Source organism: Agelaius phoeniceus, chromosome 16, assembly GCF_051311805.1.
Source record: "Agelaius phoeniceus isolate bAgePho1 chromosome 16, bAgePho1.hap1, whole genome shotgun sequence".
NCBI lineage: Eukaryota > Metazoa > Chordata > Aves > Passeriformes > Icteridae > Agelaius > Agelaius phoeniceus.
In genome coordinates, this window is record NC_135280.1 from 13,713,694 (window position 1) to 13,738,452 (window position 24,759).

The window sequence follows — 24,759 nt, forward strand, 5'->3', positions numbered from 1 at the left end:
GACGGGGCGGCCCGGGGCAGTGCGGGGCGGAGCGGGGCCGTCCGGGGCGGTGCGGGGCGGGGCCGTGCGGGGCGGTGCTCCCCGGCGGCAGCTGCGGCCCCGCGGGCAGCCCAGCCCCGCTCCGTCGCTCCGGTGCGGCGGGGGGCGGGCCCGGGGCGGGCCCGGGGCGGGCCGGGCGGCGGAAGCGGCGGCGGCGGCGGCGCTGCGGGGCGGGCGGGCGGCGGGGCCGGGGCAGCGGCGGGCGGGCGGCCATGGCCGGGGCAGCCGGGCCGCCCCTGCCGCGGCTGCTGCTGCTGCTGCTGCAGCTCCTGGCGCTGCCCGCCGGCCGCGCCGGCCCCGGTGAGTCCCGGCGGGGCGGAGAGCGGCGATCCGCGGGGTCTCGGGGGGCAGAGGCGGCGGTGGGACAGCGGAGGGTGGTGTTGAGGGGAGCCCCGGGAGCTGCCCCGGGTGTCGCAGCTGCTGCCGGGGTGGATCTGCGGTGACTTTGGGGCGGTTCGTGCTTTCCCGAGGGAGCCGGGGGCTCTGGAGCATCCCCGGGGAGCAGCGCTTGTGCCGGCCCTGCGGAGCAGTGCCAGGTCAGGCCACTCGCAGAGGGCTCTGCTGTGTTCGCAGCGCTTGTTTTCCTTGGGTTTGCCTTGTTTTCAGGTTACTTTACTTCCAGTGCATGCGGACGGACCGATGGGAACGGGGCTTTTGGGAGAGCGGTGGGTCTGGGGTCCCGCGGGGATTGTGCCCCCCCTCCGGAGCTGCTCTGGGGTGGAGATGTTTTTTGGGGAGGCGAGGTTGTTCACCTGCCCGCTCCGTCCCGGGGGTAGGCTCGTTGTGCCCGTGGTTGTCCTGTTGATGATGGATGGTGCTTATCGCTTCCTCACAGTCCGCAGAGCGTGAGGCTCCCGGGGAGCCGCGGGGACGTGGCCCCGTGCCCCAGGCCCACCCTGCTCTGGCATCCTGCTCGCTGGGTTCCCAGCCCTGGAGAGCTCCCTGCGCCTCAGGTGTGGTGCCGGCTTTGTCCCGGCGCCGTCCCGCCGGCTGTGGGAATGGCTCTGTAGGGAAAACCTCCGTAGGGATACGGCTGGGCGCTGGCAGAGATCAGCTGCTCCGCCGGGGAGCGAGGGGATCCTTGCCCTGCAACATTTGCAGGTGGATTTTAAGAGCCGGGATAAAGGAACGGGATTGCTGTTACATTGTAAGTGGGCAAACATCCTGCAACACAGCCCAGCCTTTTCTCGAGTCGGGCTCATCAACTCTGTAGCTTTAGACGGTGTCTGCTTTGAAATGAGGGCTCCATCCCTTTGATGGGGCGCCCTGTGAAACCCGCAGCCAAGGCATTATGTCCTAAAACTACCATGAGATCATCTTTGGACAAACAAACCCAAGCTGTGGCAAGTGACTCTTTACTCTGAAATTGAAATAATGTGTCTCCTCCGTGCATCAGGGATTCTACCGCGTTCTGTTCCTTGTCTTAAAACACCTCTGGTTTTTGCACAAAACCTTTGAAATCTGCTTATGCGAGATCTGTATGGAAGAGGATGGAAAACAGCATCCACTGGATGGGTCTCCTGCTCAGTTTAAAGCTTGTTTCACATCATGGAACAGTCAAGTGGGACTTTCCAGGTGTTGCCACGCTGGCGTTGAGCAGACTGAATAGACAGGGATGGACACAAAGAGAGCACAGCACATGCCAGAGAACTCTCTCTTGATGCAAATGGGCTGCCAGAGCTCACACTGAGCTGCCAAAGCACACATTGGGCTGCAGTGACCTGTCTTTCAGGCTTTTCTGTGCTGATGTCCCGCTTATCTGTGGTATTTCCTTGTCACCCTGGGTGGAGGAAGTCACATACCAGGCTGTGGTGCAGCTCTGGGTGCCCAGCACAGCCTGTGAGCAGGGGCTCAGCCCTTGTCACCACAAGCAGCTGTTTGGCAGTGGACTTTGTCCACAGCCCCAGCTGGTGCTCACCTGGTGACAGGCAGTGCGTGGGCAGGGCAGGGCTGCCTGCTCTGACCTGGTAATGCTCTTGAGCTCGCTCTACATAATTGACCAGTCCTTAATAAAGAGCACTGCTGATTGCTGGGGTTTTTAATTTTGCACTTGGCCCGCCCTGTCCTCCCCCAAACCCACACAAGGGGATCTTTGGCTCGGTGAGGACGTGCAGGATGGGTGGTGGCTGTGGCTGACGGCTGGTGGGCTTGGGGCAGGTTGGAGGTTGTCAGATGGGACCTGTTGCATGCAGAAGGACCAGGGCTCTCCCAGCTCTAATGATGCTTTGTGTCCCTGCCTACCCTCCTCCTGTGCCCAAATGTCCCCATGGGCTGCCAGAAATGAGAGTGCCAAGTGTGTATGGAGTGTGCTGGGGGTACAGACAGCACTGATGAAAGCTCCTTTCCATAGCCCCAATGAGGGAAATGTCCCTGGGCTTGCAGGGATCACAGCCAGCTCTTGTCCACAGTACCCACGCACTGTGCTGGCGTTTCAGCCAGGGAGATTTGGTTTGAAAAGCCCCTTTTGTGGTCTCTGCTCCTTGCTGGCTGGAGAGCAGTGTGTCCCCGGCCTGGGGACTGCAGTGGGACAGCTCTGCCCAGGGGCTGTGCTCTCTTGGCTGCCCTGCTCAAGGCTCACTTCTCCCTGTGGCCTTTCCTGGCTCTGTGCACGGAGGTGCTGCCAGCTCTGTCCCCCGGGGCAGCCCCTGCGGCAAGGTCAGAGCCAGGCTCTTCCTCCCGGAGCAGATCCTCCAGCTGCCTTGTGTGGCTGGTATTTCTCGCTTTCCTGTCTCCTCCTTTCCCTGCTGGGCTCGCAGGATGCCCGCAGGCTCTGCCTTGGTAAATTGCCAAGGAGTTAAAGCCATGATTACCGTTCCTGTCTCCCGGCCCTGCCGTGGGTGCAGCGTCCTCCTTTGGGGCATGAATGAATCGTAGTTCCTGTTAGGATTAGGTTCCTCCCGGCAGGAACTACGTCCCAAGGATCTGCTGCTGCCTAAGGATTGTTTTCCTCTTTCTTTGCTGTCTTTCTTATACACAGTTGTGTATAACATCTCTGTGTTTGTAGCACGACCCTGTGCAGCTTTGAGGGAAGGCCAAGTTAACTCACCCTCACTGCTATTCTATGATAGAAACGAGGAATCTGCCTCTGAAAGGTGCCACAGTTTCTCCCCACTCCGGGGATTCCAAAGTAGGAAAGGAGCATCAGGAAGATGCTCCATCATCTCCACAGACACATGAAGACATAACCCTCTGCCCTCTTGCTGAGTGTTACAAACCTTGGTTTTGGATGGCCTTGACTCCGATGTCTCTGTGCAGTTTATCCCTTTCTCAGCTGATGTGGTGCTTCTTTTCCAGCCCTGAGCTGCAGTCCGGCTGGTTTGGTCATTTATATTTTGCTGGGGGTGATCTGTAGGTGTGTGGCTGGGCAGAAGGATGGGGGATCTAGTTCATCCTGATGGCACTTTGGCTGAGTAGCTGTTGTCCTCTTGCACACCCTTTCAGCCTACCCTGGGGCTGTTCTCACTGTCCCAGCAGCCTTTCTTCCAGCTAGGAAAATCACTAGGCTTTAGAAGGCATGTCTGAAAGAGTTACATTTGCAGCACATGAATTTGCATAGTGTTGTGTATCACAGGAAGGCAGCACCTTGTGTCCTGAGCTGGGTAAATGGATAACCACAGAATGGTTTGGGTTGGAAGGGACCTTTACAGATCATCTCATGGGCAAGGACACCTTCCACCAGATCAGGTTGCTCTGAGCTCCATCCAGCCTGGCCTTGGACACTTCCAGGGATGGGGCAGCCTCAGCTTCTCAGGACAATCTGTGCCTCCTCACCCTCACAGGGAAGAATTTCCTCCTAACATCCAATCTAAATCTCCCCTCCTTTCATTTTACATCATCCCCCATCCTTTCCCTCTCTGCCCATGTAAAACATCAGCCCATGTGCTCAGCAGCAGACAAGGGCACAGCTCTTGCCTCCTGGCACCATGAACTGCTGCTGGGGCAGAGGGCACCCCGTGCTGCCTGCGCCCATCTGCTCTGTGCTGTGCCCAGGGCTCCTGCTGCCTATTCCATCACCTTTCCTTCTGCCATCAGCCTTTCCTCCTGACCTTTTCCTCCTGTTTGGTGTCTCTGGTGATCTCTTATCTTCAGGGCACGTTTCTCAGAGTGAAGTTTAGGCATCTGTTAGTGCTCTCTTGTTCAGGGTGATGGTTTCATAGTAGGCACGTGGGTGGTTCTGGCTGGAGGTGCATGGATCACCACATATCTAATGGGACTGGAATGAGAAATCAGGGACACAGAGTGCACTGTTCCAAGAAACATTAAACCTCCTGTGAGCTTCTGTGGGTGGATAAAGCCCTGCAGCCTGCCCCCAGCAGCTCCCCCACCAACTGCTGTGCTCTCTCCCTCGCAGACTCCCTGTATGTGTCCGAGTACTTCTCTCAGAGTGCACAGAAGCTCTCCTTCTACAGCTGGTATGGCAATGCCAAGCTCTTCCACTTCCACGTGCCAGAGGACACCGTGCTGCTGCGCTGGCTCCTGCAGGCATCCCGGGGGAAGGGCCCTGAGTGCACCAGCATGGAGATCACTGTGTATGTATGTCCTGTGTCCCTGTGCCAGGGCTTGTCCTGTGGGCTTCTTGTCCCCTCGTCCTGGTCACTCGTGGCTGGGGTTGGTTGTGGAGGCTGGGCAGTTCCTCATGTGGTTTCTTCATGCAGCAGCAGTGAGTCTGTGTTAAAACCTGTAGGAGTGTTTGGTGTTCGTGTTACCAGCGGGTCTGGGGCTGCCTGTCAGGTGTGGTGTCCCAGAGAGCCCTTAGGAGTCTGGAGAGAGCTTCACAGTGAGGCAGGTGTGCTGCTCAGAGCTGCTCCTGGCCTGGCAGAACCTGCACAAGGTGCCAAACGATGTGGCAGGGCTACAAGGGACTTGAGCAGACCCAGCATGGCTGGAGATGGGCAAACTGCCCAGTGCAAAAGAACTGAGGAGATCTGGGGGCACTTTGTGAGGGGCGCGGCCGAGCGTGGAACAAAGATAGGAGAGGAATGTGGTGTTGTGTGGATACAGGAGCATGAGGAGATTGCAAACTCACTGTCAGTGAAAGAAATGCTGCTTTTAAAACAGTGCTTGACTTGTTGAAGGATTTGAGGTCCAAAACTTGGCAGATTTTGAGCTTTATCTTTGGAGGACACCAAGCTTCCTCAGCAAGTTGTGCCCATGGAGTCACACGGGTGTCTGGCACCCATTCCACAGAGATCTGGGAGTGACTGAAGCTGCTTGGCTTGTGCCTCCTTGGTCTGTCCTGGGGAGACTGGCACTCTAAGTTGCTCCTGAGCAGCCTGGCACAGATGATCTGCCTGCTTTCTGCTTCCCAGAAAGGTTTCCAGCAGTCTGGGGACGTGAGGGACAAGGCAGCAGCTAAACAATAATCCAAGAAATGATGGCTAACCCAGATAAGCTCCAAGGAGTAATAACATGTCACCTGTCATGTCTGCTTGCTGAACCTGTTGCAGTGCAGTCCAAAAGCAATCAAATTAAATGCCAAATTGACTGGGTAAATATCTCCTACGTTCCTCAGCTGTGTGTGTTTCTGCTACTTCAAATGCTGGGCTTATCTAGAAAGCAGAAGTGCTGCTGTACTGAAGTCTGTAATAGGGGCCTTCCTTGGAAAGTGTTTTTAGTCTGTCTGTTTGCCTTCCTTAAAAGAGGAAATGGGAAGATGCAGATCTTAGCTAGAAAATTAAAGTTCTTTGTAGATGATTTTCCCTATATGGGGAATTTGCTGATGATTATAAAGCAGAATTCTGTAGGTGGGGCTTAGCCTTAGCAAGTGTTGGAAATTTGCTCCCAGGCTTGATGGAACCATGTAAATCTTAATAAGCTACCAAGTAAAACCAATCTCTAAATAAATCCTAGATAAGCTAATAGCAGCCAATCCTCCCCAGATGAAAATGATGACTCCACTTGAAAATGTGGGGTTTTCCAGCCTGCTCCCATTCCAGTCCCAGGCCAGTTTGTATCCCCGTTTTCTTGCAGGCACTTTCGGCACGGAGCCCCTCCCGTCATTAACCCTTTGGGCACCCGCTTTCCTGCCAACGCCACCGTCCGTCCCTCCTACAACATCAGCATCACCCTGAGCAGTGCAGTGCAAAACACCACCTTTGTCAACGTCACCACCCCTGCTGCTGGGGACTGGTTCATTGCTGCCCACCTGCCCCAGGCTGCGGGCAGGATCGAGGTCAAGGTGAGGGTCCTGCCCAGAGCCCTGCCCCTCGTGTCTCATCACAACCACAGCTGACCCCTGTGCTCTCCCCTCCTGCAGGGTTTCTCCACTCCATGCCCCTATATGTTCCAGGCAGATATGTTTGTGCTCAGACTCACTGATATGCCTGTCCTGGAGCCTGGTGTGCCCATGCCTCACACCGTTGTCTCGCCTGCTAAGCCACTGCATGTCAAGTGAGTGGGAGCAGCGGGTGGGCAACTGAGGGCATGGCAGGGTGGGACTTCCCACACGAGCTGCTCAGGGGAAGGCAGTGTTGTTCCCACGTGGGGCTGGAGCTGGGGGGTCTGTGAGCCTGCTGCTGAGCTCCCTGCAGCAGTGGTAGGGTCTGCACGGGGAGCACACGAGCACCCTTCTCCAGCTCTTCCCAGGTGGTCACAGATTCAACTGCAGGAGTTTTAGTACTTCCAGATGTTTGCCTTGGGAAGGATTTTCACAGCACCAACCAGGGCAGTCTAGCTCTTGTCACAAAGCCCTGGGGACCTGGCTTGTGTTGAGAGCACAAGCCCTGCAAACTGCTGCTCCCTCCCCTGCAGGGTCTTCGTTCCCAAGCACGCGGCGGCGATGCGGTTCCAGCTGAGCAGCTGCGTCACCAGCGAGCAGAGAGCCTGCACTGTGAGGGTGCTGCTGGGCTCCATCACCCTGCCCCAGTCCTTCCAGAGGAGCCTCACCTGCACAGGGAGCACCAACTGCAGCCTGGCCCTGGAGTCACCACCCTGGGAGAAGTGGCTGCAGATCATGGTGGAGAGTCTCGGCACTGCCAACGCCAGCGTGTCGGTGGAGATGCTGGCTTCTTTCACAGGTGGGATTCCATGTTCTTTAGCCAAAAGAGAAGGACCAGAGGGAGCTCTGTGTGTGCTGTGTCCCCCTTGGGTCTTTGGGTGCTTGGCTGTGGTGGCCATGCTCCCCATCATGCTGGTTGCCTCCTCTTGGATGCCATAGTTTTTGCTTTGGGGACAAAATTGAAAACTCTGGTGTTCATCCCAGAGAGGCTTTTTGTAGAGCTGCCTGTTTGGAAACACGTGAAAAGTTCAGTGTTATTGTCCTAAAGGTTGTTTGGGAAGCAGTGGCTGGCTTAAAATTTGGTGGGGAAAATATTTTTCTGTGGTACACCAGACTAAGTCTGTATTGACTACGAATTGGCCAAGAGCAGGCTACAGGCAGGAAACCACAGAGGTTTAGCTGGGGAAATGTCTGGTGTTGTTGTAAGGGTGTCACCATTTCCAGTGACACCATGTGGCTCAGGTGGTCACAAGGTCCCTGTGGCTGTGATAGGCACGTTTGCACCTGTTACATGACCATAATCCCTGTTTGACTGCTGGAAGCTCACCAATTAGGTACATTTTGGAAGTTTTCTTCTGCTGGGGCTTCTGCCACCTCCTCTTCAAAGCAGAGCCTCATCCTGTGTGCTGGAAGACCTGGCACTGGCAGCAGAGGTGTTATCAGAGGGTAGTACTGGAGTCTGTGGGAGCAATGGACAGTCTCCAGCAGTGGGACTCCAAGTGTCCCATGCAGATCCATCTACCAGGGTGCCCATTTCCACTGGGTTGGCTTCTCCCTCCTGCTCAGCTTTGTTTGCCCACATATGGGGAGCTGGGAGAGACTTTTGTGCAGCCTGTGGGACAGCTGAATGCTGAGCTCTGCTGGTGCTGAGCGAGCACTCCCTGGGCACCTTGATGGTGCTGTGCTATCCCTTCTTCTGTTCCCTCTCCCCTGGCAGCTCCAGGGTGCTTCCACCCACTCTACCACTGCCTGGCTCCCAGCAGTGTCCCAGCTTGTGGGTGCTCCTCCTGCAAAGATGGCACTTCAGGGACAGTTCATGCAGGGCATGGACCTCCTGAAACCCCCAGTTTGTGCAGGGCATGAACCACCTGAAACCCTCCAGTTCATACAGAGCATGACCCACCTGAAACCCCCCAGTTCATAAAAGGCATGAACTACCTGAAACCCCCCAGTTTGTGCAGGGCATGAACCACTTGAAACCCCCTGGGGTTTGTGCTGCTCCTTGGAGCACTGGATCTGCTGGGTGAGGTGCTAGACCTGGCTGTGCTGATTCCTCTCCTTTTTCACTCTAGTTTGCAGACCAGGAAGCACCAGCTCCTTCCTTAACTTCATCAGCCTAAACCAGAGCCAGTCTGCTCCCCACAGACCAGGAGCAGCAGGCAGCTCTGCTCTGGCTGCAGCAGAGGCTCTGCAGAACACGTCTGGGCAGCGCAGCAGCTCCTGCCTGCAGAGCCAGCCCGTGGTCAGGGAGGACCTGGACGTGGTGTCCGTGCGCTACCGGCTCCTGAACGGCCCCAGCGTGCCCGTGAGCTCCCTGTCCCCCACCCTGCTCCTGCTCAACCTCAACACGGGCATGGACAGCGGGGGATCCCTCGTGGTCAGTCTGCTGCTCAACAAGGTGAGCAGGGTGACAAACGGGATTGTGTCCCCTCGGCAGGGCTCCAGGGGTTGTAGGCACCAGTGGGACTGTTTCTCTTTTTGTTGTTACAAAGTACTCTGAGCCTTTTTTAGCTGCGTGCAGCGTGTCCCACCTGCCAGATCCCATTCCAATGGCACAGCCTGCAGCGTGTGGTGGCAGTGACGCAGAGGAGACAAAATGGAAAGCAGCTGCAGTGCTATCCTCTCCATGGGAGCCTGGCACCTTGCCACCAGGAGAGGAGGCTGGGCAGGGGAACCCAGGGATGTTCCTGTCCAAGTCATTGATTCCCAGCCTCCTTCAGTCTCACCCCACCACCACCACCACCACCAAAATCAGCCCCCTGAAATTCCATTAAACTTCTTGAGGGCTGGCCCAGGGCTCAGCCCTGATGTTCTGCAGACTCTGACTCGTGTCTCCCCTGTGCTGGTGCTGAAATGATGAGTGGGTGTCCCAGCTTTGGGGCAAGGTCCCCCACGAGGATCTCTTGCCTCTCATCCATGACACAACACAGTGGCAGCACAAACAGAAACCTTCTGAATTGATGGGTGACTTGACCTGAAGGATTTATTGTCCCTGGGCACTGTGGGAAAGGGATGGTGCAGGGGATGGCACTGGGGCACTCTAACATGGGGCACTGCTCTGTTTGCACAGACATCTGTGAGCCTGGCCAATGCCACCGTGGCAGCCTGTGTGAGTGCTGCTTCTCCAGTGCTGTCCCTCAACGCCACACAGAACTGCAGCACAGGTAGGAGAGATGCTGGCACTGCCACCAGCTCAGCTGTGTCATCCCAGGCTCTGCTTTTGGACCTGGCAAGCTGTTAACTGACTCAGGACTTCATGGTGTGTCCCAAAGAATCCAGTTTTTGCACAAACTCTCATGAGGTTTTTGTGCTGGCACATTCCCAGGGTGCTGGGGTGCAGGTGGTGTCCTGGCACCACGAGATAGCCTCCACCAAAGGAAGGTCTGGTTACCAGCTGGGGCTCTTCCAGCCTTGTTGCCAGGAGGTTTGGGGATGGTGAAGGTACTGCTGGTGTGCAAAGCAGTTAAGCTGTGCATGGAGGACCAGCCAAGACAACAGGCTGTTCCAGGTGCCCTGTGCTGCCCAGATATGTACCAGGAACTGAGATGAAAGAAAAAGTTGAGATCTCAAGAAAAAGGATCTTGAGAGCAGGGGTGCTCTCCAGGCCACTGGTGCCTCCTGAGCATGGGAGCAAGGAGCCACAAGAGCCAGCTGATTCCTGTGGGGTCAGTCAGCCTGGGATTGCTGTGGGCCCTTCTCCTCAAGCCCTGGCACATCACAGCACTCTCCTTTTTTCAGCTTTCTCCCAGGGCTACCCTCTGAGTGTGAGCACGTCCTCTGCAGAAGCCATGCTGATTGTCCTGTACCCACAGACCGATGACTGGTTCCTGTCCCTGCAGCTCCTCTGCCCCAGGGGACAGGGGTGAGTCTGGATGTCACCTCACTACCTCCCACTGCCCTTGTGTGAGCAAACCCTGTCCTCCTGTGTGGGCCGTGGGCTCCTCTCAGCTGGTGGCATTGCCCTGTGGCTGCAGAGGGACAGGGAAGTGGGTGGCCCTGCTCCCTTGTGAGCACCCTGCAGCTTGTTTGATGCTGAGCTGGCACAGCTCACATTGGCTGCAGATGGCAGAGTCTGCCTAGGGGAGCTTCCCCTTCCCCAGGTGCATTCAGAGGTGATAAATTGGGAAATAATTGCTGCTGTTACGCTCCTGGGAGGTCTCTAAGGTGCAGAATTCCTGCAGTTTGCCTTCCTGCTGATTTTCTGTGTAAGGAGCTAAGTGCACGATGCAAAACAGCACTGGTGATGCTGTCCTCAGGACCAGCCATGGGCACTGGGGTCTGCCAGGGGGTCTGGGGACAGCTGCCACCCACCTGCACATCAGTTTGGCAGCCCAGGGGGCGAGGGGGCAGGCTCTGCTCCTGGCTCTAGGAAGGGATGGAGCAGATCCCGAAATACCAGGGAGTTGCAGGCAGGAGCACGGCCTGGCCATGGGGAGCAGGGAGGGGGCTGTCCCAAGGGCTGTGGCAGCAAGGGGACGTGCTGTCCTTGCAGGGGATGTGCCGGTGCTGAAGGCAGAGTGTCCGTGTTCGCCTACCTCACCCCCTGCTTCAACGACTGCGGCCCCTACGGGCAGTGCAGCCTCCTGCGCAGGCACGGCTTCCTCTACGCCGGCTGCAGCTGCAAGGCTGGTGAGTGCCCCCTCCTGGGAAGCTTTGCCATCCTCCCCGAGGGGACAGCACAGTTCAGGGGCGCGGGGTTGGACTGGGGGAGCCTGGGGTTTGCTGTGGGTGGCAGTGTCACAGTGCCCGGGGAAGGAAAGTTCTGGGAAGCACCCGGGGTGATGGGGAATTGGGATGAGGACAGCTTGGAGCCCCCCAGGGTTTGGAGCGGTGCTGGTGAGCATCTCCAGAGAGATCAGGGTGCCTGAAATGCCTGTGTCAGAGCCTGTGCCTGTCAGGGTTTGCTGTGTGGGCTCCTGGTACGAGGTGTGATGAGGCTGGGCTGCAGTCCCTGTGTCTCCTGCCAAGAGCCCGAGACTCAGAGGTGCCCCTGGAGGAGGAATATCTGTGTCAGCTCCTAATTATCTTAATGGCCTGGGAAGACTGTGGTGGAGGGAAGAAGAGCTCTGCTGTGCTTGGGTGGGTCTGTGCACCTGTTCTCAGCACAAGGACAAGGCAAAATGTGGTTCCCTGCTGCTCTGGGCCTGAGCCAGGACCTCCCTGCTGCAGTGCTGCTAATGGGTGAGGAGGGAGATGGAGAGCAGCATCCCAATTTCCCCGGGGGCTGCCAGATTCTGGGAAGCACAGAGCACCTTAAGGGAACTGGAGAATCAGGCTGAGGACAGCTTTCTGCTGAATCACCCCGAGCAAAGTGCCCCATCTGCATATTGGTGACCCAGAAATAAACCAGAGAGAGTAGGTTCCCTGGGCTCTGCCTGGCAGGGAGCCAGCACCCGGGGCAGAGCTGCTGCTGAGGGTTCCAGTCCCTCTGGAATGGGATGGATGCCACTGTTAACTCTGCCTCTTGACCATGGAGTGCCTGCACATACCCCAGCTGCCCTGTGGCTGACCTCCTTTTTTCAAAAGGAGGGCATGGGCACCTTAATCTTTAATTAAAATAATTTAAATAATTTTTAAAAAGAAGAGGCAGATTTGTGTTCATAGAGACTGCCTCAGTTCAGTCTTTGATATCCAGTCAGGGAGTGAGTTTTGTTTTGTGTCAGGCACTGTCCTTTAGGAAATTAGGGCTCTTTGCAGCCCTGGATGTCACCATGGGCTGAGGCAGTGGGTTTGTTCAGCCAGTGGAAGAGGAGCTGCAGTGCCACCAGTCACACTTTGTGCTGCCCAGAGGTTACAGGGACCCTGGAGCCAGCTATGCAGGGTGTGCATAGGGAAAGGGCAAAAGGCCACAGACATTGGCTGCAGCAGGAAATTATCACCTAAATTGAAGAAGACACATTTTCTCCCCCTTCAGAGCTGTTTGTTTTTGCACAGGTTCCAGGTCTCCATCCTTGGAGATCTTCAAAAGTCAGCTGGGGAATGTCCAGAGCAGCCTGACCTGGTTTGGGGTCTGCCCTGCTATGACAGCTTGTAGGAGAGGAGCCCAGTGGCTTCCTCAGTGCTGGGGATCACTCTCCATCCAATTCCTGGGATCTTGCACCCAGCTTAGACCATCACGTGAAGCATCTGACCCTTGAGTGCTTGATGTTCCACCAGCAAGTAGTACATGTGTTGAGTTACTGCAGGGATGGAAAGTACCAGTGTGGATGTAGGATGGCCTCTGCTACATGGGAACAACCTGGGGAATGTCCTCAGGGCAGCCACGGGGCTCTGCTGGGCTTCCCCAGCTTCCCACAGCAGAGTAATGAGACACCCTGAGAGCAGGAGCGTGAGAGGCTGATGCAGAGAGAGGTTCAGGGACAGTCTGGTGTGGGATTGCTCCTTCTCAGGCACCCCAGCTCCTGCTGGTTGCTGTGGGAAGACAAGGCAGGGCCTTGGAGATCCACAGAAGCCTCTCTGTCCGCAGGTTGGGGCGGCTGGAGCTGCACAGATGACAGCAAGGCCCAGAGCGTGGGCACACAGAACCTGGCCACGCTCCTGCTCACCCTGAGCAACCTCATGTTCCTGCCCGCCATTGCAGTCGCTGTCTATCGCTTCTACCTGGTGGAGGCCTCTGTCTACACCTACACCATGTTCTTCTCCACGGTAGGGGCTGCCCTGTGTCCCCTCACCTCCCCCTGAGCTCTGGCTGTGCCAGAATCAAGTCCTTGGTGGAGCAGCCCATCCTGGAGCTCCACAAGGAGCTCCTGGGATCATTGGACAAGCACCTCCTCCACAGGCACATTGTAGTATCCAAGAATGTTAAATGTTAATGTTAAAGTCCATTCCAACCCTTAACATTCTTGTAGTATCCAAGAATGTTAAAGGGTTGGAATGGACCTTAAAAATCACCTGGTTCCATGGACAGGGATATCCCCACTAGACCTGGTGGCTCAAGGCCTTATCCAAGCTGGCTTTGAATACTTCCAGGGCTAGGGCATCAACAACCTCCCTGGGGAACCTGTTTCAGTGTCTCACCGTGCTCACAGTAAAAATTTTCTCCCTAATATCTAACCTAAATTTCCCCTCTTTCAATTTGTACCCGTTAGTCCTTGTCCCATCACTCCAGTTCCTGAGAAGAATCCCTCTCCAGCTTCCCTGTAGCCCCCTTCAGATGCAATGAGTTCTCCATGCAACCTTCTCTTCTCCAGGCTGAGCAGCCCCAACTTTTTCACAGAGCAGGTGCTTCAGTGCCCTTGTCAGCTGTCCCTCCTCTGGCCCTGCCCCAGCTCTGTGTCCTGCCCTTTCAGAGCTGCAGCCTGCCTGCTCTCACCTGCTTTCCACAGTGCCGCTTTGGTGGAGCTTCCTGGAGCCACTGCAGGAGGGATCCAGCCTGTGGGCTGAGCCCTCTCCTGCCTCCCCTTCCCAAAGAGCCCTGTGGTGCTGCAGGCTCTGTGCTGACCTTTGCTTTTGTCCCCTTCTGTTGCAGTTCTACCACGCGTGTGACCAGCCGGGCGTGGCCGTGCTGTGCATCATGGACTATGACACCCTGCAGTACTGCGACTTCCTGGGCTCCGTGGTGTCCATCTGGGTCACCATCCTCTGCATGGCCCGCCTCAAGAAGATCCTGAAATACGTGAGTGTCAGGTGTCCCCACACAGCCCTGCCAGACCCCAGCCAGCCAAGCTGAGTGACCACACCGAGCCCTCTCACCTCTGTATTTAATGACACAGCTGGGTGACACAGCCTGTTTGTCACCCAGTGCCACCCTGGCTTGTTTTGTCCCAGCACTTTGGCTTGTGAGCCTGCGTGCTCGTAGGGGCTGGGCCTGAAATTTTCCCCTGAGATTTGGGGTAAAGGTTTGTGGCTTCTGTGGTTTCTCCTTCTTGAAGGTGTTTTTCCTGACTCTTGTGTGGATGCAGAGCTGGGAAGCCAGAAGAAGAGGTTCTCCCTGCCTCTGGCATGTCTGGCTGTGCTCTCTCAACAGATGAGCTCCCGCCAGTGGTGGTGGTGTCTCTTTTCCAGGTCCTTTTCGTCTTGGGGACCCTGTTAATTGCCATGTCCCTGCAGCTGGACCGCAGAGGGGTGTGGAACATGATGGGTCCCTGCCTCTTCGCCCTCCTCATCATGGTTACAGCCTGGGTAAGTGAGGGCAGCCAGGCAGGACCTGCTGCCCTTTGCTCCCCGTGAGGAATGGTGGTGGTGGAGCAGACCCAAGGCTCCAGCCCATCCAGGCATGGCTTGAAACCCTGAAACACCCAGGTGGAGGGAGCAGGGCAAGGGATTCACCTTCCAGCCCTGCAGTAGCTGAGAAACCCCTGATTCTGGGTCTCACACCTGGAGCTGCAGTGCTGTCCCAAAACACAGGCTGTGGCTTGGCCTTGGGCAGGAGCTGTAGCATCTGTGCCAGGCTCTGGTACCACCAGCTCCTGGGGGGCTTTTGCAGAGCAGAGGTGGGCCCAAGCAGCAGGGGGGCCAAATTCCTCAGGGACAGCAAGCACCCTGGTGTAGCAGTTCGTTTAGGGGGGTCCCTGGGGGGCCCCCTAAGCTGTATGTTCACTGGTAGCAGCAGGCGGGCAAGGAGACTCCATACAGTTCTGAGGGTGTTAATTAGATGAGGTTTATTGGGGGTCCCACCCCAGGAGCAGCATGGTTCCTGAGGGGGAAAGGGGGAAGGGGAAGGAGGGGGAGAGAGGGAGATCCCAGGGGGAAAAGGGCCAAGACAGCCTCTGTGGTCTCCCCCCACAGCTTAACAGGGAGATTCAAAGTAGGTGCAGAATAAGACTTGGGCCAATGGGGTTACAGATCCATGATATTTCAAGGCTTGGAATAAACCCTACGTTTTCAAGGGGTGAGACAGAGCATATCATTTAACTCAAATGTAACACCACACCCTGGGAGGCTGGCAGATGCTCTGGGGTCTGTTTCCCCCCTGCCCCAGCCTCTGCTGGGCTGCTGAACCCCCAGAGTGTGCTCTGACCCCCCCTCCAGGTTCACCACGGAGCAAAGCGCAGGCACTGCTACCCCTCCTCGTGGAAGCGCTGGGTTTTCTACCTCCTCCCAGGCATCACCTTGGCTTTCATTGCCATCTCAGTGTACGCCTTCATGGAAACCAATGAGAACTACTACTACACCCACAGCATCTGGCACGTGCTGGTGGCCTGCAGCGTGGCTTTCCTGCTCCCTCCTCGGGACAAGCATAAGAAGCCCTGGGCCTGGCCCCAGAAGCTCACGTGTCGCTATCAGATCTGCCAGAACGACCGTGAGGAGCTCTATGCTGTGACCTGACCTGGCCTGGCCTGGCCTGGCCTGGCTGCAGGGATGGGGAGGCTGCTCCTGCCCGTGGCTGCCCCTGGCACATCAGCACTCCTCTCGTGGGCTGATCCCCTGGGCAGGAGGGCGCAGCATGGACTGGGTTTAAAGGTGAAGATGGTCTGGGCTGGTCTTGTGGAGGCAAGTTTGAGGCCACCTCTGCTTTTCTGCTGGGGTGGGGCAGGCTCTCCGTGGTTCCAGATCAAGGAATAGCTTGTCCCCCAGCTCCCCATAGCCCTGGGGGAGATCGCCAACCCTTCTTCCCCTGCTGCTGCATCCATGAGGCTTGGGCTTAGCCCACACTGAGCTGGAGCCAAGGCTTTGGCTGCTGGGCTCTTCTCTGCACCCCGTCCTGGCAGAGGATGTGGGGCACCCCTGCCATCCTGCAGCCAGCACTTGAACTCAAGAGAAGAACAGAAGTTTCTTCTGCTCTGGGGAGCAAATGCTGCCGAGTGCCCTTGGTGCTGATGGGGAGGGAGGAAGCTGATCCCAACACGTGCTGGGCCCTTGGCTGCCATCTCCCTGGGGGTCTGCAGCCTCTCTCCCTCTGAAACAGGTGCTGCTGCTCTTACCTGGTCCTGATTCTGTGGGGGAAGAATGAGGCTGGGACTTGGGCCGTGGATTCAGGATCAGACCTGGCAGGAATGTGAAAAAACCCACGTGGGGACATGCAGGAGGCAGCAGCAGCAGCCTGTGACACCCACAGCAGTGCAGGGTTTAGTCTGAGTTTAACTTCAGCTCTGGGAGGAGCCAGGCTGATGGTGTTCAGGGATTCACTGTGTTCCTCCTTTTGGGGGGTTTGGCAGGGCAGGGCTCTCTCTGGGGCAGCACAGGTGGTTGGGGTGGTGCCTGAGCTGCTCCTCCAGCCTGCTGTGCCCCAGAGCCTGGATGTGCTGCAGGCTCTGAGGCCTCAGCAGCCCCAGCCCAGCCAGGAGCATCACCAGGGGCTCCCTGGGTGGCCACGGTCTCCTTTGCAGCGTGTCTCACCTTAGCCTTACTCCAGGGCACGCAGAAAGCAAGGGCAGAACTTGGCAACCAGGGAAGTTGTCTTTGCCCATCCTTCTTGTACAGATAAGGGCTCAACTCCATCCTTCCAGCTGTGTCAGCCTGGTGTGTGCTGCTGGGAGCCCTTCCTCAGGTGGCTTTGGGGAGGAAAGAGCTGTTTATGAAGGATTTGCCTCCTCGGGGTTCTTTCTCTGCTTTGAAGAGCACCCAGCTCAGCTGTGCACTTTATCCCTCTGCCTCCCCTTCCTCTGCAAAGTCCCCCTTTTTAAGCAGGCTCAGGACAAGTGAGGGACACTTGTCCACACCCAGCAGTGTCATCCCCCTGCCACCCATGTCCCCTGCCTTTCCTTGTGCTGCTGCCATCCAGGGTAGCACGGTGGGAAGGGGGACACGGGGCCCTCAGGGCTTCCTCCAACTTTTACCACTTTTAGGCACTTTTTTTGTCCCCTGTCTTGGTTTGCACAGTGGTGCTGAGGCCCCAGCACCGTGGCAGGGGATCACTGCTCCTTCACAGCCGTGCCGTCCATGCCGGGCCACCACTGGAACCTGGGGGCCACCGGTAGGACCTGGGGGCCACCAGACTGGTCTGGGTACTGCCAGCGTGACCCAGATGCTGCCAGTGGGACCCGGGCACCACCAGTGTGACCTGACTGCTGCCAGTGTGACTTGGGTGCCACTGCTGTCACCTGGGTACTGCCAAGGTGACCTGAGTGCTTCCAGTGTGACCCAGGTGCTGCCAGTATGGCCCAGGTGCCACCAGTGTGACCTGACTGCTGCCAATGTGACCTGGGTGCCACCAGGGTGACCCAGGTGCCAGCAGAGTGGCCCAACTGCCCCCAGTGTGACCTGGGTGCTGCTAATATGACCCAGATGCCCCCAGTGTGACCTGGGTGCCCCCAGTGTGACGTGATGCCACTGACATGGCCAGGTATTGCTGGTTATCATAGAAAGCAATAATTCCTCATCGGGCCTTTCCCTTCAGGGATTTCTGTGCTGGAAGCAGGAGAAGCTTTGGGGCAAGAAATCCCGCTGACATGATTGTTTATTTTATTTTTATTTTATGTATCATTCATTTTTGCTTTGCCCCCTCCCTGCTGACGCCGGCCTTGGTGCCTGCAGGAGGGAGGGTTAATTATTTTGGGTAAAATCTGAGCAAATTCCTGCGTCTGGGGAGAAAAAAAAGAAAAAAATGTTATTTTTTTCTTTGCTGTTAATACCTGTGATTATTTTATACAGTAAATTTTAAAGCTTACGGTTTTATAATTTAATAAAGGTGATGGTATTTGCGGGCAGACGCCTGGTGGCTGCAGTCACACAACCACAGGGCTGGAAGAAGAAGAAGGGGTGGAAGGAGAAGAAGAAGAAGGGGTGGAAGGAGAAGAAGAAGAATCTCCTGCAGCCCCTTGCCCAGGCAGGGTCACCTGGAGCCCCAGGGCCGTGCCCAGGCAGGCTTTGGGATGGCCCAAACACGGAGAGCCGAGGGCTGCCCTGCGCGGCTGCTCCCGGGCTCTGCTCCCTCCGTGGGTTCTTCCTAACAGGATAAGGGGATATTTTGAGTGGGAAGGGACCCTCAGGATCATCCAGGGCAGCCCCCGGCCCTGCACAGACCCCCCAACACTCCCACCCTGCGCCTGAGCATTGTCCAAGCACTCCGGGAGCTCTGGCAGCCTCGGGGCTGTGCCCATTCCCTGAGGAGCCTGGGCAGTGCCAGCACCCTCTGGGGATGAACCTTTCCCAAAATCCAGCCTGGCGCGGCTCCAGCCGTGCCCCCGAGTCCATTGGGGTGGAATTCCAGCGGTTCCGTCCCTCTTCGGGCCCCACCGGGGCCGCCCCGGGACTGCCCTCAACGCTGGCCGGGACGAAACGCGGGCGCGGCGCGGCCCCTCCCGGCCACCGTCGCGCTCCGTCTGCCCTGGCCAACGAGCGGCGGAAGCGGAAGCGGCGGCGGGGCCGGGGACGCAGGCCCGGGGCGATGCCGCTGCACCGCTTCCCGCCGCGGCTCTGGGCCGCCATGCGGATGCGGGAGGGCATCTGCGCCCGCCTGCCGCAGCACTACCTGGCCTCGCTGCAGGACGACACGCCGCCCACCCCGGTGCACTGGGAGCCGCACGGCCTGCGCTACCGGCGGAACCCGCGCACCGGGCAGCGCGAACGCGTGCAGGACGTGCCCGTGCCCGTGTACTTCCCGCCCGCCGCCAACGAGGGGCTCTGGGGCGGCGAGGGATGGGTGCGCGGCTTCCGCTACGCGCGCAACGACAAGGTGAGCGCTGCGCCCTTCCCCGGGCCGGGCCGGGCCGGTGTCAGCGGGGCCTCCCCCGGGGCAGCCCCTGATGGCCGGGCCGTGCCCAGCTCTCCACCAGGCTGCCCAAGACGTGGAAGCCGCAGCTGTTCAAGCGTCAGTTCTACAGCGAGATCCTGGACGCCACGCTGACCATCACCGTCACCATGCGCACGCTCGATCTCATCGACGCCGCCTTCGGCTTCGACTTCTACATCCTCAAGGTACCGACTAATACATCCTCAAGGTACCGACTAATACATCCTCAAGGTACCGATTTGTACATCCTCAAGGTACCGATTTCTATATCCTCCCGGGCTGTGCCCACAGTGCCCTCAGCCTCGGCTGGCAGGCACGGAGTCCTGGAATTGGGCACAGACAATCACAGGTTGGAACAGACCCCCAGGGATCATCCAGAGCAGCCTCCGGCCCTGCACAGACCCCCCAACACTCCCACCCTGTGCCTGGGCATTGTCCAAGCTCTCCTGGAGCTCTGGCAGCCTCGGGGCTGTGCCCATTCCCTGGGGAGCCTGGGCAGTGCCAGCACCCTCTGGGGGAAGAACCTTTCCCAAAATCCAGCCTGACCTGCCCTGGCCCAGCTCCAGCCATTCCCTGTCCCTTCCCAGAGATCAGAGCTGCCCTGGGGAGGAGTTGCAGCCCCCCTGAGCTCTGCCCTCAGTGTCCTCTCCTCCAGGCTGAACAACTGCTGCTGTTAATGCTCTAGCACAGTTCTAATGCTCCCAGCCTTTAATTCTCTCTTGACTGCAGCCCTTGATACAAAAACTCAGAGCTGTGATCAAATTGCCAGAACAAATCCAACAGATCTTTCCCCACGTGTGTCCTGGGAGCCTGTGCTGGCTGTGGGTGAGCTGGCAGTGCTGGCAGTGTGCTGGGCACTGCTGTGCCCCCTGGCTGGTCCCTAACCCTGTGGGAGCCCAGGGCACAGGGTGTTGGGGTTCCTGTTGCCAATTCCCCGACTTCTGGGACTCTGGCTGGGCCCTCCCAGGGGGCTCCCCTGTTTGGGAGACCCTCTTGGAGTGGTTTTGTGTCAGGAAAGAGAGATGCACTGGATCTTTTTGGTCTTCAGGTTCTTGTTTATTATTATCTTATCTAGAGTTATCTATCTTATCCTGAGTTTTGCATGCTGTCCACACCAGGCTCAGCACACTGGAAAAGCACCACAAAAATGGCCAACAATCTCTTCTGACAAGGTCTTTTAAAGCTAAACTATCCAATTAAGAACTGACATCTAGGTTATTTTCCCTTTTAACCCAATAACTGATCCCAAAGAGCCTCCAATGCAGACTTTTCCATCCAATTACAAAATGCCACCCAAACCCATGAAGAAGAAGGAAGAAGCATGAAGAAGAAACCCAGGATGACACCCTGTGCCCTCCATCTTGCTTCCATCCACAACATACTAAAAAATCCCAAAACCTCAATTTCCCACCTAAGTGATACACCTACACTACTCTCTACAATCTACTTCACACCTTAGTGGATTCTGGTCTATTCTGGGGTCTAGGAAACTTTCTCCATGAATGAGGGTCAAAGTCAGTGCTCCCCTGGGGGTCAGGGCACCCCAGAGCAGACAGGGAAATATTCCCAGTGTCTTGAGTTTCCACAACAGGGAATATTTCTCTGCTCTGAGGGGTTCTGACCCCCAGAGAAACACTGCCTTTAACCTTTGTCCATGGAGAGGGCTTGCAAGACTTTGAGATAGACTGGAGTCTGCCAAAGTGTGAAAGAGATGATAGACAGTAGTATAGTTTGTCACTGGGTGAGAAATTTAGCTTTTGAGATTTTTAGTATGGATGTAGACCAAAGCAAAATGGAAGATCTTGAGCATTGTCTCTGTCTTCTTTATCTACTCAATTTTCCACAGTGTTAGTAGCACAAAAACAGTTAGGTGAGTGTGAAAAACGCCAATCACTTGTTTTTAAAATTTTAAAAGTTTAATAGTAATAAAATGGTTATAAAAATAATAATATAATTAGAGTAATAAAAATGTGGACAATTTGGATTAGGACAATATGAGACAATAAAAACAAAGAGTTACAGACGTCCAGGTACCTTTTTCTGGGCAGAAAAGAAGCCTGAAAAAGGATCCACGTTAACAGGGGATTAACCATTAAAAACAACAGCCTGTTGCATATTCATACACCTCATACATGACGCATAAATTCCATTCAAATACAGGATTCTGTCTGGTCAGTGTCAGCTTCTTCCTCTGAATCCTGACTGCATCTTCAGGGCTGAGCAAGGCAGGAAGAAGTTCATTTCTTCTGATAAGAGAGCAATAAATTCTCTTTCTCTGAAAGATTCAGGTGTCCTGTGGCTGCTATCTCACTGCAAATCCTTTCTTTAAAAAAGTATCTTACATAGAGTAGTCTCTATTTTAATATTGTGATAACCTAAAACTATATTTAACACACTACTTAAGAAAATTAATACAGCCTAACTTTCTAACATAACACATTTAATATTCATTTTAATATTTGCAAAAAGCCAATCATAAAATCCACATTTTTCACAGCGAGGAAAGCCACAATGCAAAAGTTACATAAACAGGCAAGAGATGAGTTATTAGTAGAAAAGTAAAAATAAAGTGCCTTTTAAGAGTTAATTAGATGAAACAACTTTAAAAGACCTTGAAGCTGTACATCTTATAACCACTTTGCAGTGCTCTCCCTGTGTGGTGAGTCTGGTACAGACAGCGTGCCAAAGCTTTAGATAAGATTATAAAAAACAACAAGCTGCAGACCAGCAAAGTCCTGTGTACCACCAAACTGTTACAAGAGGGTTTCCCCCCAAGCAGAGGGGCCAACACCTGTGTGACACCTTTGCAGACTCCCAGAGCTGACATGTGCTCCAAGCTGGGCATGGACCTGAAGAGGACGATGCTGCTGCGCCTGGCCCGGCGCGACCCCGCGCTGCACCCGCACGACCCAGCCCGCAGAGAGGCCATCTATGACAAGTACAAGGTGGGCTCAGCTCCTGGGCATGCATTGCTCTCGTGCTTCTGGCCAAGAGACAGGGGGACATGTCAAAAATAAATTTGTCAAAACTAAATTTTTGAAAAATTCTCAAAGCCTAACAAAAATCTCACATAATATACATCTATATATAAACCTTAAGAGAAGTGTGGTGGTGTGAGGTCCTCAGGACCAGGTGAGAGATGAGAATTTGACTCCATGTTCTCAGAAGGCTGATATATTATATTATATTATATTATATTATATTATATTATATTATATTATATTATATTATATTATATTATATTATATTATATTATATTATATTATATTATATTATATTATATTATATTATATTATATTATATTATATTATATTATATTATATTATATCATATCATATCATATCATATCATATTATATCATATTATATCATATCATATCATATATATTATGCTATACTAAAACTATACTAAAGAAAGAGAAAGGATGCATCAGAAGATTTAACAAGAATGAATAAAAAAAACCTGTAACAGACTCCTCAGAGTCTGACACAGCTGGCTGTGATTGGTCCTTAATTAGAAACAATTCACATGTTTGGATAAACAATCTCCAGACCCACATTCCAGAGCAGCAAAACATGGGGAAGCTGAGGCTTCTCATCTTCCCAGGAGAAAAAATCCTGGTGAAGGGATTTTTCAGAAAATATCACAGTGACAAGATAAGAGACATGAGCTTAAAAATACCATAGAATAAGAAACATTGTTAAGAGAAATAGAACTAAAAACAAGTTTCAAAAGTTAGCCTTACAAATAAAAATATACTAAATTTCTAAATACTTTAGAAAAATATAACTATGAAAAATACATTATAAGACCCACAAAGAGTAATTTTAAATAATTAGCTTTAAAGCATTTACAATATAATGTAACAAAAACTGATAAACAAAAAAAACCTCGATAATTATGATATTTATAATAATACTATTTATAATAATATTGTTTATAATATATAATATATTATATAATATACAATACCACCTAAACCTATGAAGAAGAAGGACTATCTTCTGTTCTAAAACTTCTGTCTGGTTTTATATATATTACTATAATCTAAAACTTTAAACTCTTAAGTTCTGTACTATGTGATATTATACACTTCTATTTAAAATACACAGTTATAATTTTGGTTCTGTCATTAAATTTTGGAAGCTTTCTCCACGGCCTCAGGTCAAATGCAGTATTCTCTTGGGATCAGTGCCTGTGAGCACAGAAAGTCTGAAATTCTCAGTAACCAGGATTCCAACACTGGGCATAGAGAGGATTTGGATCTTGGTCACCTGCAGAGACTGTGCTACCTTCTCCTCCTTTTACCACAGGAGTTTGTGATCCCAGAGGAAGAAGCTGAATGGGTTGGCTTGAGTTTGGAAGAAGCCATAGAAAAACAGAGGCTCCTGGAAAAAAAGGTGATTTCCTGAGGCAGTGCTCAGCACTGAGGTGTTGTGGCTGCACATGCAGCTTCTCCATAGGCTCCAGGACACACTGATGGCAGGCAGTGTGAGAAGGGAAGGGAAAAGAGAGGGAAGGGAAGGGAAGGGAAGGGAAGGGAAGGGAAGGGAAGGGAAGGGAAGGGAAGGGAAGGGAAGGGAAGGGAAGGGAAGGGAAGGGAAGGGAGAAAAAGAGAAAGAGAGAGAGAGAGTGAAAGAAAAAGAGAGAGAGAGAGAGTGAAAGAAAAAGAGAGAGTGAAAGAAAAAGAGAGAGAGAGTGAAAGAGAGAGAGAGTGAAAGAAAAAGAGAGAGTGAAAGAAAAAGAGAGAGAAAGAAAAAGAAAGAGTGAAAGAAAAAGAGAGAGAGAGAAGGAAGGAAGGAAAGAAAGAAAGAAAAGAAAGAAAGAAAAGAAAGAAAGAAAGAAAGAAAGAAAGAAAGAAAGAAAGAAAGAAAGAAAGAAAAGAGCTGAGCTGAGCAGCAGCTGTGGCACAGCAGGTTGCCTTGTTCAGCCCCTGAATAAAACCCAGTCACATCTTCCCCGTGCTGCTGCTCAGGCTCACTCCTTTCACATGATTTATTCTCTGCTTTGTTGCAGGATCCTGTTCCCCTCTTCAAGGTGTATGCTGAGGAGCTTGTCAGCCAGCTGAGAGAGCAGCAGCAGGCAGTGCAGAAGCAGTAGAAGGAAGAAACCTTGGCAGCAAAACCCCTGCTGCAGAGAAAGCAGTGGGGTTCAGGGGCTCTGCTGCCTGAATCAGGCTGCTGGGGAAGGGGCCATGTGAAAACCACATTGCTGAAGTGCCATGAGAGCCTAAATTCACTGAGGACCTGGCTGAAGTGCCATGAGAGCCTAAATCCACTGAGGACCTGCTCCTGTGGGCTGAGGAAAGAGTTTCTGTGCTGTGGCTCTGAGAGTCCTTGTCAGAACTGACTCAGTGTGGATCTTGTGCCTGTACCAGCAGTTGGCTGCTGTTGAGAGCTGATCTGTGATACAAAATACACATTTTGGTATCAGTAGCAGTAAACTTCTCTCTGATACTTGTTTTATCAGTGTGTTGTAGCAGGGGCTGTGAGACACAATGTAACTTAGATCAATCCCCAGCTTCATCCACCTGAGGTGGTTGTGCCCCAAAAGTGTGACCCCAAACCTCGGCTAAACTCCCCAGCACAGCTCATTAACCCCTGGGCTACAGCCCTGTTTCTATTGTAAGTTGGTGACTTTTAAATCTTATTTTGTAAAGATGTGGCTGAAGTGGGTGTTGAAGTCTTTGCTGTTGTCTGGCAACAAGGGACTGCAAAGCACTTGCCATAATTAAAGGCTGATGAGCAGCACTGGGAGTCCCTGGTGTTGTCTGGAAGCTTTGTGGTGGTGCAGTGAGTTTCTGGGTGGATCAGAATCAGCCTCTGCCCTTTTCCCCTCAGCTCTGAGGTGAGGGGCAAGCACAGAGCCTGCAGGCTGAACCTTGTGTGGC

General features: G+C 54.1%; 2 protein-coding genes across 4 annotated transcripts; both read left to right on the forward strand.

Annotated features, from left to right (window-relative positions):
* The first annotated feature begins 194 nt into the window (after nucleotides 1-194).
* PGAP6 (post-GPI attachment to proteins 6) lies at nucleotides 195-17,844 on the forward strand. 3 transcript variants are annotated; one of them, XM_054643919.2, is made up of 13 exons: nucleotides 195-339; nucleotides 4,391-4,568; nucleotides 6,010-6,217; nucleotides 6,329-6,429; nucleotides 6,790-7,055; nucleotides 8,329-8,654; nucleotides 9,327-9,420; nucleotides 9,995-10,118; nucleotides 10,749-10,885; nucleotides 12,723-12,901; nucleotides 13,725-13,871; nucleotides 14,261-14,377; nucleotides 15,227-17,844. In XM_054643919.2, the coding sequence occupies exons 1-13, from the start codon at nucleotides 252-254 to the stop codon at nucleotides 15,521-15,523; spliced, it is 2,262 nt and encodes a 753-aa protein (XP_054499894.2). In that variant the 5' UTR covers nucleotides 195-251; the 3' UTR covers nucleotides 15,524-17,844. The 3 variants fall into 3 exon arrangements, with proteins under 3 accessions (XP_054499894.2, XP_054499893.2, XP_054499895.2); XM_054643918.2 differs by having other exon boundaries at nucleotides 237-339; nucleotides 6,296-6,429; XM_054643920.2 differs by lacking the exon at nucleotides 195-339 and having other exon boundaries at nucleotides 476-4,572; nucleotides 6,296-6,429.
* A 612-nt stretch (nucleotides 17,845-18,456) lies between these two features.
* On the forward strand, nucleotides 18,457-24,325 carry MRPL28 (mitochondrial ribosomal protein L28). The gene is made up of 5 exons (XM_077186669.1): nucleotides 18,457-18,812; nucleotides 18,902-19,054; nucleotides 21,680-21,814; nucleotides 23,183-23,269; nucleotides 23,886-24,325. The coding sequence occupies exons 1-5, from the start codon at nucleotides 18,525-18,527 to the stop codon at nucleotides 23,967-23,969; spliced, it is 747 nt and encodes a 248-aa protein (XP_077042784.1). The 5' UTR covers nucleotides 18,457-18,524; the 3' UTR covers nucleotides 23,970-24,325.
* The last annotated feature ends 434 nt before the right edge of the window (nucleotides 24,326-24,759 follow it).